At 34.1% G+C, this 21,533-nt stretch overlaps 1 protein-coding gene across 6 annotated transcripts in view; it reads left to right on the forward strand.

Annotated features, from left to right (window-relative positions):
- Positions 1–21,533, forward strand: part of FMN1 (formin 1) — a 176,620-nt gene that overhangs the window by 105,059 nt on the left and 50,028 nt on the right. For all 6 annotated transcript variants that reach the window (XM_077180357.1, XM_077180356.1, XM_077180359.1 and 3 more), the window contains 6 exons: positions 4,003–4,064; positions 5,189–5,277; positions 9,939–10,068; positions 11,472–11,618; positions 14,886–14,945; positions 16,967–17,087. In XM_077180357.1, coding sequence (XP_077036472.1) covers positions 4,003–4,064; positions 5,189–5,277; positions 9,939–10,068; positions 11,472–11,618; positions 14,886–14,945; positions 16,967–17,087 — 609 coding nt within the window. The remainder of the gene's footprint in view (positions 1–4,002; positions 4,065–5,188; positions 5,278–9,938; positions 10,069–11,471; positions 11,619–14,885; positions 14,946–16,966; positions 17,088–21,533) is intronic.

Genomic DNA, 21,533 nt, shown 5'->3' on the forward strand with positions numbered 1-21,533 from the left:
GGATATTACAGGCAGATTTGCCAAGTATTTAACAGTCATTGTCTAATTGACTAGGTCAGTCACAATTTTATTTAAGTTTCCCAATGATGGGCTGCATATTGCCATGAAATCAAGCCTTACTCCACAGAATGCAGTACCTAAAACAAATAAGTACTTCCAGGTCAAATAAATGGAGCTTTAGCAAGCGCCTTCTATTTAAATAATGTACTTCTGTTTTATTATTTGAGAGCAGTTAAGGTGATTTCTTCATATTTCATAGTCTAATTGTCACATTAAATGGTTTGATACTGGGGAGTACATGTAAGCTCTGTCAGCAGGACTTAAATCCTGATTTAGCCAAAATGTGTTTAGTAGGAGTGAGGCTGTATATCAGATTCAGTCTTAAGACTGTTGGTATTTAAGCTTATTCAGAGGAGGTAAGTATATTTTTCACATTAAACTCTAAGTTCTAAAGTTGTATGTACACTGCACACAGTATGCTTTAAATTCTCAGCTTTTTTTTTGCTTTACATTTTTGAATTGATCAGAATATGTGAAAAATCTGTGCAGCAGGGAGTCTGTTAGATTCATTTTTTAGAAGTTAGTATGTTAAAAACCTTTGGTATAAGTTTATATTTGAAGCAATGCTCTTAGTATGTGAAATGTAGCTGGCAAGTATTTTTATGTGTGCCTGTTAGTTTGAATGCATGATGCTGATCTGTTTTTTGTCCTAACTGACGGTTATTATATCCTAATGGGTGCAACCCTGCACTAATGATCCTTGTGTATATAAATTCTTCTTCTTGTGAGCAGACACCATAGGCAACATAAAAATGTTTGCCTCAATTTCCCTGCAAAAAAGGATCTCAGAAACCAGACTTGGCCAAGTAACAGATTTTTAAAAGGTAGAGGAACCCAATAAAATTACCAGCTTTTCACAGCATGAGTCTACTTCCTTTTGACATATTGTGAGGTGTAGGTGAAATATTCTAACTGAACTGACAGTGTAAGGAAGACAGCTAACTAGAAAGCAAGATGAAAGTAAAAACCACCAATGATGATTGATATTGTAATAGCTATTTATTATTTTGGAGCCTCTTTTGTGGATTTATGTGATTTCACCTATATTACTTACACTTACGTAAGCGGATATAATGAGATTTAATGCAGTAAAGTATCATGGTTAAATTCACTGTATCAGGAAGAGCTCTTTGAAAAACATGCCAAGGTTTGTATTAATTTTGGTGAAGTTAATATACATAAGATTAAAAGTGGGTTTTGTTTTTCATAGAAAAATTTAAAAGCTTTTGTTACTTTAAGTGAAAATCAAAATAATTACTTTGTTTGATCTAGTGCAGTGGGTTTTTTAAGCTAATTCAAGCTAATTTACACAAAATACTGTGAATGTATTTGCATGTGGCATATTTTAAGAATAAGAATATGAAGACACCTGTGAATATTGGGATTTCTTCTAGCTTTTCAAAATTAATGCTTTTTTTCAAAAAATGGACCCATCATAAATTTGCATGTTTTCATTTTTGTCTTCTGCTCCAAATGTGCATGGCATAAAATGTATAAAGATGAAGTAAAGGAGGTTATGTGGATTTTGGCAGTGTGTCTCTATATACATCGACATCCTAAGATGTCCAGCTGTATGGCTTGATTTTAACAGCAGTTGTCAGTCTGTGCATCCATTGCTAATAACAGCAGTGCAGGTTGTATAGCAAGTAAATCAGAAAATATTTTCTGAGTCCTTTTATACAATCACATGCTCTCCCCAAGAGACATAATAACTCATGTCAATATCTCTTAAAATTTATTATTATTAATTCTATTAAATATGTGGTTTAGTAGATTGTATTTCATTAGTTTTATCACAAACACTTTTTGTTTTATCATGTCACTTCAAAACAATGCTGGTTTGTTAGACCTGATGTTGAGTACAGGAAAATAGATAACATAATAGAGCATTAAAAACCACTTTGTGATTCTGGGGCCATTTTGGTGACAAATATCTGGCTGAAATATTCAGCTAGTTGTGTAACACTTGATATTCTTATTACAGTGAGTTTTTACCAAACTACTTCCTGTCATCATAATAGATTTGTACATAAAAATTTGACTATCAATTGCATGCTTTGCATTTCAAGTACAAAATTGCCTCCAATAAGTTGCTTTTTCTAGATAGCTTTGGACATTTCTCCTTGTGAACAGATTTCAGAATATGTTAAAATAGGATAAAAGTTAAACCACAAGGGAAAGTTTCTGAACTCAATATGCATATTGTTAATCTTAACAATTAAACATATTGGACTGTGAAACCAGTCTTCCAAGAGATTTTCCATCTTTAGGTCCTTTTGAAATTTTATTGGATGATACAGAAGATAGTGCAACTCTTTGAACTGTTTTGCAGGAGATAAGTGGAAATCTTATAAATTCAAACCCTAAGGAATTTTCTTAAAACAAACATTTTTGCAATCTCAGTGGTTCAGGCTTTACATTTGGTTGCAGTCTTGAGGGTTTTGAATCTTCCAGTAAGACAAAAATGGTAGGAAATACTGGGAATTTTTCATTGATACTGTCTTCTGTGTAGTTCTTTACTTCTAACCTCGGTGTAATGTCAACAGATGGAATAATAATTGACAGGCAGAATTTTAAAGCATTCTAAATGTCACTGGACCTTTTAATAAAATTAATTAGCCTGCCACAGAGAAAATTTACTAGCCTGCTGGTTAATTTCACAATGTAAAATCATGGGGTAGGTGGTGGAGCAGGCGAAAGCTTATTACTTTTAAATAATTATTTAAAGATGTGTGCCTTGCCCCTTTCAAACATGGATTACAAATGCAGCAAGAGCTTTTAAAATCCTCTAAGTTCATAAGCAGTCAAGGATTATTTGAGGAAATAAAATACAGTTGAATTAAAAGTTATCAGATAGTAGCTAATAACATCTCATTGGTTATGCCCTTGATTCTTTTGGGATTAATGTTTTCAGTAATATATAAGCATAAGCCATGAGTTCAAGAATTGTGCCTAGTCCCCTTATGAATCTTGAGGAAAAGCTGGTTTCAGAAAATTTAAACATCCAGAGTTACTTCCATTCCACTGTGCATCTCTCAGCTTACTGGAATTTAACATTAGAGTGTGTTAGAAAGCACCATGAAGGAATCCCATTTAGTTTTCAGAAGAGTTCCAATACCAATTTTCCAATAGCAAGAGTTTCCAATACCAATACCAATTGCATAAATTGTAATGGGATTTGCAAATGTTGGAAGAACCAATTTCATATATTCCAAACACAGTAATATTTGGAACTAAGATAGGAAACATTTTGAGACTTCTCATTTTTAGTAATGAAGCATGATTAATCACTGAAGAGTATACTGCATGTGTGTCTGTGTGGTGTTGAAAAGGATTTATCTGTAAATTGTCATGTGGATAGTTTTTTATTGGATAAAGCCAACTTAAATGTGAACTTGTTGAAGATAACTTAATAACTGTAGCACAGTCTTTTCTGCTTGCAAATTTATATAGCTTGTAAACTTTGAAAGTTGGTCAACTTGTCTACTTACCAAGATTGCTAGCTCCTAGACAAGCATATCTCACTGATTTCCTGTGCACACAGGGAGACTTAAATATCCTCACTCTCAATTCCTTCCTATCCAGCCTTCTAAGCTAACATAAAATCTGTGCTGTTCATTGTTTGGTATCAGTTGTTCTCATGCTCTTCTGCCTGGGCAGCTACACAATCAGCTGGCTACTTGACTGGTCACATCTTTGACTGCTGATTATATTGGAGAGAAAAAGTAGAACTTTACTCTCCTGAGACTGAGTTTATAGAACATTCTTGCAGGAGTGCTGTGATTTGACATCAGAACAAAAAAAAATACTGGAAAAAAAAATTAACTGGAAACATAAATGTCCTGTATCTAGGTTAGAACCCTTTGATACATTTCACAGGAAAAGAACTGGAGTGTTAATTTATGTTTTCAAGTGTCTAATTTGTGTTTGAATTCTATACAGCTATATTGTGTGTCGATGACTCTGTAGTAGATCTGGAGACACTGGAAGCCCTATATGAAAATGTAAGTAAAGGTGGGGTAAAAATGTGTTTAATCACCAAAGTATTTTGGATACAGACTTGAGGCTGCTCAGGGAACTAGTGAGTAAGGTCCCCTGAGAAAATGCTTATGAAGGTTCTGGGGTCCATCAGTGCAGATTATTTTTTCAAATACCATCTTATGAAGGGCACAGGAGCAGGAAATTCCTAAATGTAAGTATTCAAGCAGATGAAGCAGAAGGTTGGCTTATCTGAGCTGGGATCTTCTTTTGGAGCCAAGGCAAGAAAAGAATGTGTATGCCCAATGAAGGCAAGGTCAGCTGATGTGGGAGGAATACAGAGATGCTGCTTGCAACTCTAGGGAGAAAATTTGTGCAGCCAAAGCTCAGTTGAAGGTGGACAGAACTGTGGGGGCCACCTTTGTCCTGGGGTGCATCAGGCACAGCATCGCAGCCAGGCAAGGGAGGGGGCTGTCACCTCTGCTCTGAACTGGGGTAGCCTCACCTCCAGTGCTGGGGGCAGTTCTGAGCGCCACAATATAAAAAATATACAAGATGTTATAGAGCATCCAAAGGAGGGCTATGAAGATGGTGAAAGACCTTGAGGACAAGACATACAAGGAGAAGCTGAGGTCACTTGGCCTGTCAGCCTGGAGGAGACAGAGAAGACCTCGTGGCTGCCTGCAGCTTCTTCACAAGGGGAAGAGGCGAAGATCTTCTCTTTGTGGTGACAGTGATAGAATCTAAGGGAATGGCCTGAAGTCATGTCAGGGAACATTTAGGTTAGGTATTAGGAAAAGGTTCTTCACCCTGAGGGTGTTTGGGCACTGGAACAGACTCCCCAGAGAAGTGGTCATGGAATCAGCCTGACAGAGTTCAGTAGTAGACTGAACTCTGTAGTAGTAGTAGTAGTAGTAGTAGTATATTCAGAAGTATTTGGACAATACTCTTGGGCATGGTGCTGTGCAGTAAATGGCATATAAGGCACTGAAGGAATTTATCATAGATCTTTAAGCATCCCTCTTTTGCATAGTCTAAATGTTTCTCAGTTAAAAAAACATAATTGCTGGCTTGCAGGCAAAGAGGTAAAGTAGTAATTTATTAATTTCTTACTAATTAGTAACTAATTAGTTTATATTACTTCACTCAGAGAGCACAAAAGGATGAGCTGGAGAAAATCAAGCAATATTATCAGACTTCAAAAGAGGAGGAACTGAAGCTTCTGGATAAACCAGAACAGTAAGTTGTGGGGATTTTTTTAATACTTTGTCATTATATAATGTAGTCCTTTGATTATATGTTGAAAGCAGTTTTGATACATAATTCTTGGTAATTGTAAGCTTTTCTAAAACTATAAACTTTGTGTATTTCAAGACATGATGAAAAATTTGCCCTTATCACAAAACTTTTTTCAGACATGGCAGAGTTTACTACATCAACTTTGACCACCAGAACTGATAAAATATGTCACCTTGAATCAATAAGTATTTTATTCCCATTCTCACATTTTTAAAAGGCTTTTCCTTCCCTTAGAGCATTTGTGGCTTAATTAGCATTACATAAAGCAAGGCCTAACTGATTTTGGTTGTTAATTGTTTGAAAAAGCTGCATGAACAGAGGGTTTGGGTTGATCCTATGGCCAAAGACACCTTGGATACTCTGGTCAAATTCACTGTAAACCTAAAAGACTGATGCCACAGTTCTCCTGGAACTGTTGTGGCCAGTGACAACTGTTAGGATGAAACAGTTAAATGTTGCTCCTTGTGTTGTTATACACCTTAGACTGATGTGAAAAAATCCTCAAGAATTTATGAATGGTAATCCTGAATTTTATATTTGTGTAGACATTTGATTTCAGATATTGGCCTCTCAGTGTTTTTTGTCTTCTGCTACTTCACTGCTTTTTTCTTTTGTACTTTTATCCTCTTCAATTCTTCCTTCCCAGAGGCTTCTCTGTCGTCTTTTTTCCTTTTCCATTTTGTCTGTTCTGCTGTCTGGTGTAAGAAAGGGTAGGGGGAGGAAGAACTGAAACAGAGATGGTATATGATTGGTTAATGTCAGAATTAATGTATTTTCATACCTTTTTTCCCATTAAAATGTAAGTGCTGAAGAACAGATTTTTTTTTTTCTTTTTCTCCTTACATGAGGCAGCTAAATATTCATTTGTAGCTGCACACTAATATTAGGAGATAAGGCTATTATCTTACTCTTGATGAAGAGAGGCTATTGTTCTTTAGTAAGTCTTAAGAAGACAAATATCTGTAAAGTTTATATACTAGCTTACTTTTGCATCCCATATCCATGGTTTTCATTGCCTTGGCTTGGGGCGTAAGGATACATTGTGTGACTAGCTGATGTTTTCCAGAGCTTGAATCTTTGGCAGTCTGTTTGCTGTATGTCCAAGTTAAATAAATATGAATGCATTTTGTCTTCTGGAGAATACAAATCTCGTAGAGCTCTAGGGTTATAGGAGATTGTCTTTTTTGTAACTTATAGTGGAGAGAGGTTAATCTTAATTAAATGCAAAGTCAGATTTATACTATCATTGTTCCATAATTAAGAACTGTAAATGAAGCAGTTATGCCTGGTGGTTCAGAGTGAAAGAGTAGTATCAAAGACAAAAGCTATTTTTTTATCAATTATTACTCAGTGCTCTTTCTGCAAGTCCTAAGTATCCCATTTTTACCCTATAATTAAACTACATAGGTTAAGAAAACTAGCTTTTTAAAAGATAGCTTAAGGGGCAAACAATTTGCTTTATGCACTTCTGTAAATTTTGTTGGACCTTCAAAATAATGTGCTTACCGAAAACTCAGTAGATCATGTGCCCCTGGCTTTGTTGTCTCAGTCAGCCTCTAAGTCAGCCTAACTGCAGAACAGGAGATTTGTTGGAGCTGTGCTTTACTTATTAGCCCCATAAAAGGTTAAAGACAGAAAAGTGCTAAATTTGTATGTGTGATTATGCTGTGGGGCATAAGCCTCAGTATTGTCTTTAATGAGAATTAGAACAAAAGTGTACCTGAAATAATTTATCAAATGGTTGCACATACTAACAGTTGTCATTCATATAGTGAAACTCTTTGAATTGAGTTCAGTGAAGTCTGAAGGAAACCCTTACATGTTTGGATTACCAGACAGATAAAAAGCTTTAGTGGTATCACTGACGTTCTTCTCCACACGTGATTTTTATTTGTCTTGCTTGTATGTTAAATTTGGCACAAACTGTAAGGATGACAGCAACATAACAATACCCCCCTGTATTATTCTTCATGATAATAGCGGTTAAAACGCTAATATTAATTGGCATGATAAAGATTTATATGCAAAATTGGCCACAGTTCGGGACTTTCCTAGGAGGATACAGATGCTATAGCTACTTTCCAAGAGACTCCATTTAGTTGTAGTATATTGTCTCTATAGGCTTCTCCACTGTGAAATAAGTACTAATGAAGGAAATAGTAACAATATGGTACTGGTTTGAATGTAGTTTGATTCAGGAAGTAGGGAGTGATTTATAATTGCTGTCCCAGTAAGGCCACTTGCTTCTCTTTGAAGACAGCTCTGCTTGAACTTCAGTTTAAATCCTGCTGTCATACTTAGAAGCTTGCAGGATTAGATACACCTTTTCCCAAAAAAATGCTTCTAAATTTTATATTCTTCAAATGCAAATAAATGTCATCTGGAAATTAGTTTACCTGCATAGAATCAGCCTTCCTTGTCCATCTTCTGCAAGAATGTTCTCTTACACTAACACCATAACAATATGCCTGGCTTGAAAGTTCTCTCAAGTCCTTAACTACAAGATTCTGGTAGGCTAAAGGAGTTTTCAAGTAAAAGCATTTTTTCTTGACAGTTTCTGAAAGAGAGGAGTGCGATGTACTTCATGGAGAGGTACAGCATATTTTCTATGTTTATTTTAGGCCATCAGAATTGTAGTAATGAGAAACCCATCCAAAAGCCATGTCACAGCCACATCATCATTATTTTAAGTAAAAAACCTTTAAGTAAAAAACCTACTTTTCTCAGAGTAAAATCGAAATAAGAATGTTTCTTTCTCTTCTAAAGTTTTTTCCATCTGAATTGGAGGTTTATTTTTGACAGCCATGGTTTTCATGCTATGACTTTTTGATTAGTTACTACATTTGTAGTCACTAAGATTCCTTTTTGTGACAGATTTCATTTATAAGTGTTCTATCTGGGTATTTACTTTGAATACTCTGGATTCAGAAGCTGAAGACATCTTCTTTTTACACTGATGCTCTTTTAACTCTTAGCACAATGACATTGTATTCAATGGTCAGCCATGTGGGAAATAGTTCTCTTTTCACAGGAAGGCAAGAATATGTGTCATTTGACTTTTTAAATTTAAACTTTTTAATTGTATGTATGTTAGAACTTTAATGAAGGAGTTTGGTTTTTCTTTCCTTTGTTTCTCTCACACAAAGTGCAAAATACCCTCTTTTTTTTTTTCCTGGCAATACCATTCATTCCCAATAGGAAGCATTTTTATTAATACCAGCTTGGCATTTCTTTTTTCCCACTTCTTAAGTCTAAGAGCCAAGCTGGGCCTCCCTGATCCTTCTCTCACAATAGGTTTTTTTCATCAGACAAGAAAGAAAAAGAAACAAAAAGAAACAAAAAAATGGTCCAATTAAAACATAGTATTTCACACCAGCCACAGGTGAATTCTGCTGATTTTTTAAACAGTCACTATGTACTCAGCAAAGCCTAGCATACATGAGAAACGTGTAAAGCAGATTTAAACATACCGGTTTTATTTATTGTGAAAAAGAAGTGATTTGGAAAAATAAGGTCTATTGGCTTAAATAATTAAAATTAGTTAAGAATAATTCAAGCTAATAAATTGAATACTGAATTTCCTATAACTCAGTGAGGTAGAAAAAAATCTTTACAGCATTGCATTAAGAGGAATCTGAGGATATCTGTAGACAGGAGATTAGAAGAATGATGCTACAGTGATACTGGAGCAAAAGACAAGCTTGCTTCTGGATTTCAAGAAAGCTTTTGTATCTCTGAAGTCTTGAATTTAAAACCCAAGAGGAAATTATTGTTATTAATATTGTTATTATAATAAATGCTAGAGCTTCTTTTGTTATTAGCCAAGCTCATTTATTTTAAATTGATAAAAAGGGAGGAATTACTCATGCTTTGAGATGCTTTTATTTTGTGAGGTCTGAACTACAGTTGTTGAATATACCTCCATTTATTGTTATTTACCAAGAGTTAACAGATGAAAAGCTACAATAGAGTCATGAGGAATATATATATCTGTGAGAACAGACATAGAACAGATGAAGGCTTAGTAACTTTGCTGAACAGTGACTGAAGGCAGATATGCTCTGCAAGTATTTTAGAGCTAAATACACAGCTAGGTGTGTTCCCATGGAACATTCTGCTATATGATTGAAAGTGTGGTGCAAATTAGAAAAGGAAAATTGATGCTAAGAATCAGAAGAAAGCTGTTGGCAGAAATTTTATATTATGAAATAAATTTGTAGGAATATATTAAGTTCTGTATTTCTGAGCACATTTTTAAGGGAAACAAGACTTCATAAGTTGGTATATAGGTAGCGCTATGTAGATTTTCCTTTCTTTTTTTTCAAATGGATAATTTAATTTTGAGATTCCTCTGTTTATTACTGTGCAGCTATGATAGTTAATGGTTGATATGATACTGATTAATGTCTTGCCTTTTTCTTGACATTAATAAGATTTTTAATGCATTCTTACCATAAAGAATGTAACAAATATAAATTCTGACAGATTTGATTCAAAGGAAAGAATGCATGTATATTTCATGATAATGTAGGCTTTGATCCATTATGTACTCCACTGAGAAGAATTATAAAGATTCATTAATAGTCCTTTTTTCCCCACAGATTTCTATATGAGTTGTCTCAAATCCCCAACTTCGCAGAGCGAGCTCAGTGTATTATCTTCCAGTCGGTTTTCTCTGAAGGGATAACGTCAGTGCACCGGAAGGTCGATATTGTGACTCGTGTTTCCAAGGTGAGTCCTCATGAAAGCTAAATTAAAACTTAAATGTGTCTTAAGAGTATTTAGGCTTCTTTTTTACCATAAGTGAGGAACTTTGATCTTGCTTACTGGCTTTTTAGGAAATAAATGTAGTAGTAAATTTTTAGTTGCTTAAAAGAAGGAAGAGAAAAGCAGGAAAGTGAATTGCATGTGATGCCCCATGGAGTATGTAGAAATTTATTTGTATTTAAATGGTAGATTTTTATTACTTTGCATAATGTAATAGATAATCTCCATAAACTAGGAATTAAATATAAGGCAAGCTTAGTACAGGACCTTGCAAACTGCCTTTTATTTGCATAGCACTGTTAATGCCAGTAGATGCTTGTCATGTTCATTATCTTGTTACTTTCCCTTGGCATCTATTAATTTCTGGTAACCCTGATACAGCATAATTTTTACTATGGGGCAAAGCTCTACCTAATATCTACACACTATGAAAGACTAATGACAAGATTTTTAAATTATAACAAATAAATTATGAAAAGTATAACAAGGTGAAAATTAGGAGAGAAATTAAATAGTGGCCTAAAGGTCTAACATCCTAACCAGAAAAGTAGTTAATTTTATTTTTTTTCTAATTTGAAGATTAGTTCTTGACTAGCTTTGCTTTCACAGAGTATCCATGCTCTACCCCTTTGGTTAATAGAAATAGTTACTTGTTTCCTTCCTTTCCAAAGGAGGTATGAAAAATCAGTGTTGTATGAGATAGGGAAAGCCATATTGCCTTCAGTTCACTTATGAGGAGTTCACACTGAAACTGATTTATCCAGTGCTTTAAGGCTACATAGTTAAAAATTATGCCTGTGGCCTCAGATTGTCAACTGACAGATGTCTTTATATGTAACTGAAAATAATTCACTAGTTCTACACTGTGTTTCTAGAACTGTTTTCTGATCTGAGGCACGTAATTAGTTAGTCCTTAGCTCTCTTATGTCTGGATTAAGTATGGATCCAGGAATGTGAATTTTCAGATCCATGAGAAGCAGACTGGTGACAGCAAAAATAGCACATCCCCATTTAGCTGTGCATGATGCAAACTCATGATAAACCACCTCCTTGTCTGTAAGATTTTTGAAGTCTTCTGAGAATGTTTAGAAATCTTCCATTAATCTTTTTGTCATTGACATAGTATTTGATGCCATATAATTTGTTTCATATGGATTACATTAAACATATTTATCTTACGGAGATGTAATGTAAAAAATGGTTTGTCTAACGTTTTGATTATTGCACCAGCTTCAGCTTTCCTTACCTACCAAGGTAAAAACAGACAAGAAAAAAACTTTAGCAAAAATAAAATTAAAAAAATATTTTATATTAGCAATTAGAATTTTTATGTCCACCAAATTTACAGACCAGTATCCATTTTCCAGGCTTTGCTGAGCATGAAAAGTGTAAAGGAAATTTTGGGCTTGATTCTGGCTTTTGGAAATTATATGAACGGAGGGAATAGGACCCGAGGTCAAGCTGATGGGTTTGGTTTGGAAATACTCCCCAAACTAAAGGATGTCAAAAGCAGAGTAAGTACTTATGTTTGGTTAAAGATAATTTTTCTGAAGTGATTTTTTTTTATTGTTCCTTCATCTGACAGAAGTAAATCATTTATTTCTTACTATTCTTCCTTGAAAAAACAAGGTGCTTTGTACAGTTTTCATTCCTTTTTTTCTCCTAGCTTTTAACCTCCTTCTCTGGAACATGTGTGTGTTTCTTTAATATCTAATTTCTCCTGTTCAGTACTACTAGGATAATTACCTTATCTGAGAACTTCTGTGTGTCTCTTTTATTCGCAGGGACTTAATAGCAGTAGGGTAGAGAAAAGTGAGAGAGCACAGATTGCTTAAGTCTTACCCAGTAAATGTCCTCATTCTTTTTTCATGCTCTTAAATGAAGATTGTTCTGTGTAAATAAAAACTCTTTAAAAATCAGGTTTAAAATCAAAATATCCGTAATTGTTCATTTTAGTGTATACACTAACAAATTATGTATAAGGGATCAAAGAGATGTCACACCCAACAAGATACTTTCAGTATTTTTTTTAATTGTCAGTTAAATGGATGTAGGATGTGAAATTTGAGTGGCATGCGTGAGAAAATGCTCATAGATGGCAGTAAATTATTTCGTAAAAAATTGAGAAGCACTAGCTGGTTTTTGATTAGTCATGCTAGGATCAAAGTCAGGCTGAAAGGCTAGACACCTTCTGAGATGAGATTACTTTGTCTCTTATTTCTGTAGGGCAGAGCAGGAGGTGTTAGGGAATGTAGGCATTGGGAACACTGCTTGAAGTCATTCTTTGCCAGAACATACCTAGACACCACGTGGATATAGGAAGCAGCAAAGAATAGGAGATAATTTTCTGCTGATGTTGGTATAGACTTGGAGTGTGAGGAAAAAACTTTCATGCTCTCCTACTTTTCTTGTGAGATGTGCTTTCTTGACTACAAGAGATGCAGATTTTAAGCTTTTGTTCCCTATTATGCTTCATGTACACAGGACTGCATTTGTGATACAGGAAGTGTCAGCAAAACAGTTTATCTGTGGAGCATTTTGTTTTACTTGTTTTACTTTTATCATCATTAACAAAGTGTAGAAACACATTTGATGAATTGTTCAGTGTTTTAATGAAAGCTTTTTCCAAAGGATTTGAGTCCTTTGTCTCCTAAAGACATTGAGGTGCTGGAGCATGTCCAAAGATAAACAAAACTGGTAAAGAGTCTGGTGCACAAGTCTTACAAGGAGCAGCTGAGGAAGCTGGGGTAGTTTAGCAGAGGAAAGGAGGCTCAGGTGAAACCTTATCACTCTGCAGTTCCCTGAAAGGAGACTGTAGCAGCTGGGGGTTGATGTCTTCTCCTAAGTAACAAACAATAGGATGAGAGGAAGCAGCCTCAAGTTCTTTCATGGGAAGTTTAGCTTGGATATTAGGAAAAATTTCTTCACTGAAAGGGTTATAAGGCATTGGAACAGGCTGCCCAGAGAGGTGGTGGAATCAACAACCCTGGAGGTGGCACTTAAGAATATAGTTAACTGATGGATTTGGCAGTGCTGGATTTTCAGTTGGACTCAATGATCTTAAAGGTATTTTCTGATTGAAATTATTCCGTGGTTCTAATTCTTACTTTTGTCTTCGCTGTGATGGTTCAGCTGTTCCATATAACCGCTTTTTTCCCAGTCCTACTGCATGGACAAGACACAGTACAAACAACAGCTTAACTAGAACCAGGCCAAGTTTCCCATTACTCAGGCGTTTGTTGGCTGGCTAGCTGCCTTGAAGAAAAATGTAAAACTCAGCTTTGCCTGACTTTTCTCAGTAGAACTGCTAGGCTTAGTGTCACTCTTTTATCTGCCTATAAACTTCATAGAATTTAATAATCTCTGGGACTTTCCAATGTGGCTGAATTTAGCAAGCTTGTTCCAAAATTATGCATTATGAAAAGGAGTAACTGATATAAAATATAACTATGAAAGACTTGTTCCTTAGCAAAACAGGCTAAAAAGCCACATTATTTACAGTTTCCTGGTAGCCAGAATAAATATGTTATTAGTTTAGATTAGCCTTCAAAATGCATGAAAACTCATAGGGTCCAGTTACTACAGGGAGATGTGAAACCTCAGAGATAATTGGTAGTCTGTATTTGAAAAGGAGAAGAATGCAGGGTCTTGTACACTTGAGCATTAAGGTATTCTTCCTTTGTCCTATTATTCCCTTCTCATGAGTTGCCAGCAAATACATCTTAACTGAGCTGAATTCCATGAGCTAAGGTAAAGAGCCACTGCTAAATACCTCTTATTTCACATAAAAGTCATTTATTGTCATATGAGCTTAGAAAGTTACTTTTTATAGAGATTTTTTGACCTATCAGTAATGGCTTCTAAAACTCTTAAACATGCAGGGTGGCTTTTCCTGCATGACAGCAGTGACTTACTTAGTTAAGAATTTTGCTGGTGTATGATACTAATAAAATATAATGTGCTGCAGACTCTCATATAGACAAGGCAGCTCTGTACAGGAAGTCAGACATTGTTCACATACAAATGCTTGTTCTGATACCTGTCAATATAAAATATGAAAACATGTCCAAAAAACTTCAAAGGCATTCCAGATATAATTCCCTATATCATGGTTCTTTTATATTACTGAATGTAATGTATAACTTTTCCTTAGTTCATCTGGCCCATGCTGACCCAATGACATGTAACAAAATAAAATACTGTTTACAGTTGTGTGCAGGAACATGGAAATGGTGATTCTATAAAGTGAGAATTAAAATTCATATTTATATGGTAACAGGGCATGAAGTACACTTCTTAGTTGAATGCTATCTGATTTCATATTTAGAATAAAATATGTAAAGTATCTGTGCCTTTTTTGGATCTTCCTTATAGATGATTGAGACTATAGGAATCAAGAAATTCTTTTCACATAATTGTATCTGAGGTGACTGTAATATTTAGTTGATACTATGTTTAAGAGTAGTATTATTGAATAATATTTTTATTTGAGTTAATATTATTATTCTGTAATGCCTTCTATTATTACATAAAAAGCTTCTCCCATGTATTCTCTGCATGTATTTTTTCTGGTATTTAAAACCAAAATAAACTCTGAATCCAGTAGTGGTACGATGAAGTCGCTGTTGTAAAAAATCAAATGTTTTTGATCAGTAATGCTAAGGCTAAAAGAGTATTATGAATCCTATTTCTCACAGCAATATAAAATAATAATTTAATTTTAAATAGAGTACATTTGCACACTGAATCAGTGTTAATCATACATTTTTAATTTTTTCTAGGACAATGGTATTAATCTTGTGGATTATGTTGTCATATACTACCTACGCCATTGTGATAAGGTAAAGGATTTGCTCTATCAGCCTCTCCAAAACTTAGTTTCTTTAAGAGATGGTGAAAGGGTTTGTAACAGCTTTATAGAAATCTGAACATAATACCTCAGATGGGAAAATAAAATCCATTTCTTTTGCTTTCTTATAATAGTTGTGTACCTCAATAGGCATGAAACTTGCTATAAGTTTCAAGGTAAGACTAGGGAAAATTTTACCGTGGTTGTTGAGAGAACCACTGCAGGCAGTTAGCTGTGACTGTTGCAGACTGGACAGGTAGTCTCTCCAGCCCTGCGTATTACAGCTGGGTGGCTGAAACATTGTAAAATTTCTTCTGATGTCATGATATTGGAAGGCAGAAGCATGATTTCTCTCTTAGGATGAAAAATGCAAGGACAGGTTGTTATTTTAAGATAAGTGGGTCAGCTGATGGGGGTGAAGTTAGGGGTTAAAATGCTGCTGTAAGTTCCATTCTATTGTATATGATACTCCTCTGTACACGCATTTACATGTATTATATACATTCATTTATTATATATATATTTTTGGGGGGGTTGGTTGTTTGTTTGGTTTTTGGGTCGGTTTTTTTGGTTTTTTGTTGTTGTTGTTGTTTTTTGTTGGTATTTTTTGGGGTTTTTTTGTTATTGGCAATAGCCAAATTTACTGAGTGGAAAATTTGAACTATTTTACTTTGAATGAAAATGTTGCTATTAAATTATTTTAACAATGATTTTCAACAATTTAAATTTTTTTTTCTTCTTTTTTCTTTAAATTCTTACGTAAGGTTGTTGCATTGATGAGTTAGTAGTCCTCAGATATATAGATCTGTATCAGTATTCTTTCTTTAAGATTTTTGCGTTTGTTTGTTTCTCTTTCTTTTTTCTTGTGTTTTCTCTTGTTGGTATTTTTGTTGGTTTGGATTTTTGGGGGGAACTGCGATTTTTATACTTTCTAATGAATTTATTAAAATATTTATTTAATAAAATATTTAATTAATTTAGTTAATATTTCTGCAAACTTCCTGCTATACTGTAATTTTACTTCAGGGAATTTTGTGAAACAAAAGAGTGTATCTTCCTTGGAGGAAATAAACACAGTATAATTATCATCCATTGCACTTTCTCCACCAAAATGTTTATATCTTTATAATAAAAAATTATTCTTTCCCCATTCACTAAACAATTAGCTCTCCAACCTATGAGTTTTCCTTTATTACAGATTGAAATCCATGCAGGCATATGCATATTTCAAACTCAGCAATATATGCTTATACTCAGCAAAGTCATGTTAATACCATTTATACATACTTTACTTCCTAAAATTCCACTGGAGATATTGCTTTGAACCGTGTAAAAGTTTTTTGTTGGTTGGTTGCTGGGTCTTTTTTTATTTTGTTTTGTTTTGTATGTGAGGGGGTTCCTATTGGCTTTGTTTGTTTATTTGTTTTACTTCTGATTATTTTTTCTTGCTGTGCTAAAAATAAGGTATATACTTAGGGGGTCCATGCAGGCTTTAACCCCTGTTATTTATTTAGCCACATAAGCATTCAACTGTGTATTTTTATCTGTGTGAAGTGCTTCAGGAAATATATGAATAGGGTTTCCAATTTATGCTTATAAAGTGTGTGTGTTTTTAATGAATTGTGAGAGAGTGAAACCACAAACGTTTGGCATAAGATCCCTTCTTGCATTAAAATGGGCATTCCTGTTATCTTTTTCTAAGAAACTTCTAATCCCTTATCTAAACCTTAATTAACATAAAATTAACTGAAATGTTCTGTGTTTAATGTTGTTTCAAAATTTAAATTGAGCACAGTTTGCTTTACAACATCTAAAAGGAAGTTTCAATACTCAGAATGGTTGATATTTAATCTTGAATGAGATGTTGTTTTAACAAGAATGATTTAAAATATGTGATTTTTGTAATTTTATAACACTGTTGCATAGATGAGAAGTTTTTAAAAGCTACTTATTTCACTTTAAATGCATTCAATTTTCATAGAGGCTTGTTTGTTTGTTTGTTTGTTTGTTTAGGAAGCAGGAACAGACAAGAGTATTTTTCCTTTACCAGAACCACAGGATTTTTTCCAGGCCTCCCAAGTTAAATTTGAAGACCTAATAAAAGACTTAAGGAAACTGAGGAGAGATCTAGAAGGTAACTGGGAACTTTCACATTTGTTCTGCTAACAACAAAGTGCCATTTAAAATGTGATCTTTATGAGGTTTTCTTATTGCTAATTAGGTTTATAGTGTTGATTCATTTAGAGTTTTTACACTGTGGCACAAATTACTCACATAAATTAGAAAGAAAAAAAAATTTAACTCATGACTTAATAAAAATGAAAGTAGAGATCCTGAAAAGTAATTTTCCCTTTTACAATCGAAAGGCCCCTAAAGAAATCTTTCTGAATATTCCTTCAGTTATGTATGAATTTTTCTCTGGCTTCTCCAGAACTATGTGTTTAACTGTAGATATCTGTTAGCTCCATAACATAAATACTTTCTTCAGTACTTGTATAACAACAATTTCAAAGCTACAAGAAAGAGTTGAATACTATTAATGCAGAAATAAAACACAGCTTGCCAAGGCAGAGCAAAGGGAAATGGAAAGCTCCAGTTCAAAATATTTTCACCCTGGGACATAAAATAAACATTTAAAAATGTTTATTATAAAGAGGGGCTCAGAAACCCAACTCATCTATCAATCAAGGTACTGAGTGGAAATAAAGTAGGAAGGGTTGTGCTCTTAAGTATTTCACGCAGTTTCTTTTTTATTTTGTTCTACATGTAATTTTCTAAAATAAATTCAGGAAATGATGACTGAATATTTTAAGCCTTTTTCTTGTTATAGAAAAGTTTCTACTTTACTGAGGGAGTTCTGTGTAGAAGATGGAGTTTAGGAAGAGAATCTGCATAAAAACATGTAAAAACTTTTACATTTAGATTTACATGTTTGCACCAGTCTAGAAGAGTCCTTTTGTAATCAGAATTGAACAAGATAATTGTTTTCAAATTTTTTCAATGAAAGGTGCTGAAAACCGTTACAAAATAGTTTATCCTTACAGCTAGGAATTGCTGGATTAGGTCACTGCCATCCTTAGGATAATTCCAAAGGTTAATAGTGGGAGGAAAGTATCAGTTGTTGTTTGTTCGACCCAGGCATAAGTGAGTGCTCTATCTCCTCTCATCGCTTGGCCCTGTAAGCCCCTTGGCCTGCCCTCTTTTGGGCTAGTTTTTTGCAGAAACATGATCTGTGTTTGATCTTGTACTTTTTCAGCATGTAGTCCTGCTGTCATACATCTTAGTTGAGCAGGAGCTGCATTGAGGCTGGAGCATTCACATCATATTTGTTCTACATTACAAAGACACAAACAGCAAGTAGGAAAAGCTAAACTCTTTTACTCTTAAAATAAAAACTTCAGCTTTCTTGTAATCACTGATTTCTGTCTTCTAAACCAAATTTTTGTAGGTATTTATAGCAAATCTAGAAAAATTGATATCTTGATGTTGTTTCTGTAATTCTTTGTAAAGGTGTGCGTTAAAGCCAGTCACAGCAATTAGCACACAAAGTTAATGACAGCAAAGATGTGAAACAAAAAAGGTTGTGGAAATGTTTTCAGAATGTTGGTATTTTATCACTTAGAATATGCAACAGATTCTAACAAGCATTCCTGTGATTGTTTCTCTTACATTTAAACAAACAATCACATATATAAGAACTTATCTTTTTTTAAAGATTCCCTTTCAAATTTTTTTCTTCAGTTTATGCTCTAGTTAATTTTTAAATCAGAATTTTAATTGAAGAGGTTATAATTTTAACACGTAGAACAAAGATTTGATGAGTCTCTGTAGTTTATTGTAGCCATTAAAAAGTTGTGGCTGCTGGCAGAATACCAGCGAAAGTCTAAAGCTGAAACAGATGTGAGTAGCAGAAAGCAAGTCCAGAGAAGCGTCGGGCCCAGCTATCCAGACAGGCGCGGCCCTTCAGATGTAAATAATTTGAACAATATTAACTGGGGCTGCCTGTGTTATAGGGTACATTGGATTTGTTTCACAGTTTGTTGGCTAAGGTAGTCTTGAGCAGATTACCTTGGAAGTGGGATGAGACAAAGGCAATAAATGGGAGAGAGGTTTTCATCGTGTCATTAGGTAATGAACTAATTTTCCTGCTAGTGACTTCCCTTTTTTATGAGATTGGTAAGAAATTATTTTAAAAAAGAAGCATATCACTTCTTGCAACTGAAATGGAAATTTTGATAGTTACTTTTCATATTATTTCTCATTTAGTATTTAAAAAAATATTTGACTAGTTTATCAAGGCATTCATTTATGTTTCTAACATGGATATTAACATAGGAAAGATGGAATTATCATGACTGTCATGTCTTATAAACCTTGTGGTATAAACCTCTGGTTTGAAATACCTAGACACTGTGGAACCAAAAGTTCAAATCTAGATGGAGTACAAACCCTTTTATCCTTTTCAGATAAACAGATTGAGTTCCGTACAATTTGCTATTTTTAAATCTTTCAGATTAGACTTTAAAGGTACAGGCTAACTTTACTCTGAAGGGATTAGACTGAAGTTAGATTCAGGAATTCAAAAAGGTTTTTGGAGAACCTTAATCCAACAGGTTTTTAAAACATATTCCAGAACAATCTTTTTAATCATAGGTGTTTTAGGTTAAAAAGAATGAGAAACGAAAATATGCATTTAATATAGGCTTTTAAGGGGAAAGAAGTGAATATTGGATGGTAAGATGAAAATTTTAGTGAAATCTGGTTCCACTCTAATATCCAACTAGAAAGAAATGTCTGTAAACTCAGGTTTTCACTCCAGGTCTGTTGGTGTATTTCCAAGGCTTTCAAATATTGCATAGTATCATAAGCAGATACATTTATTCATTTAACTCATGCTAGCTTTTCTAACTTTCCAGTTAATGTAGAGTTATGGAAAGAAACGATTTTACTTTGCTTCAGTTTGTAAGACTTCTTATTCCTTGTCTAGGGCAGGGAATGATTCCCACATTTTTCTTTCCCTGTGACCAAACATGATTTACCTTCTAATTTGAACAATGCCACTTGGTATTCTTGAAATTGGTATTCTTCTGGAATAAACACAGAATGTTTTAAATACATCATCATACGAAGATACTCAGAAAGAAAGCCACTTTACCAAAGTTTGATAGACTAGTATAAGTTTTACCATGAATCCTTTTATTAATCTGTGTCTGAAGTTGAACAATTTTAATTAGTTGCCCTGTAGATTGTTTCCATCTGTCGTACTCCTTCCTCTTCTTTGTAATACAGTACATAAAATTTTAAAATTTTGTGCTGCTCTGTTCCTCAAAATAAAGCAATATGAGATGCCTCCTGTAATATTCTGTGATGTTCATTGTAACTTTTTTTCTATTCTTGACAAATGAAACAGCAAAACTATTTATTGAATTGTCAAAAATGGAAACCAAGGTAGGCCCATACTAAGGATTTTGAAAAGCCACTTCTTTTTCTCATAATTAATTAAATTTAATATGAGAGAGATTGTAACATTCTGATTCCATTGAAAATCCACATACCCTTTACTTTCCCCTCCTTTCATGGCCACCAGTAGAAATAGTGGTTGCAATTTTCATACTAATATTTTTTCAGTACTGTATATAAGTTTTAAATTTTATTAACTTAATTGTGTGTGTGAGTATATATGTAGGTGTTTGCAAACACATATGTGACAAAAAAAATCTAAAATAAAAAGACAATTGCTATACAATTGTCAGTTTGAGACAGAAGACATGGTTTTATATTGGGCACCTCTTAACCTAGTTGTTGACAGATCTGTACCTTTCATAAGTATGTAACCTCAACTTTTCCCCATTTACATGGGAGAGCTTCACCAAAACTTAAGTTTATGACAACTCCATTTTATAAAATTGCATAATACTTTTAATCTTTTTTAAAAAGATTAAAAGATTAATCTTTTTAAAAAGATTAAAAGGGAAGTAAATTTATGCAAGAAAAGTTAAGAAATTACAATGTTGTGTTGGCCATTTTCACACTGGTTTTTATGCAGAAGCATTACAGATATCTTAAAATGATAGAGAAGTGCAGTTTGGTAGGTTGGAATGTACATCTGGAGGTCCTGTGGTCCAGAGCCTTTGAGCAAAAGTAACTTTGTATTTAGATGAGGCTGTACAGGGCCAAAGTCATCTCAGTTTTGGATCTAAGGATGGAAATGGCAGCACATCTCTGGGCACCTGCTCCAGTGCTTTATTTCCATCTTGAGTACTTTTCTTTATCCCATGTGAGAATTTCTTGTGCTGCAACTTGTGACTATTGCTCAATTTTCTTTAGATGTGCATTCCTGAAAAAGTCTGGCTCTGCCTTCTGTCTAGTTTTTCCTTAGATAGTTGACATGAAAATCTAGATCTGCAGCCCGCTTTCTCTAAACAGGACTGAACATACCTGGCTTCTCCTGCCTCTTCTTCAGGTGCTTCATTTAATTTTCATTCCTAAATGTCATGAGAATATAAATAGTTTTTTCAGGTATTAATATATATTTATATAGTATAAAATATATTCTTGTTCATAGAAACAGGTCCAGTGG

This window comes from Agelaius phoeniceus, chromosome 6 (genome assembly GCF_051311805.1).
Source record: "Agelaius phoeniceus isolate bAgePho1 chromosome 6, bAgePho1.hap1, whole genome shotgun sequence".
Taxonomy (NCBI): Eukaryota; Metazoa; Chordata; class Aves; order Passeriformes; family Icteridae; genus Agelaius; species Agelaius phoeniceus.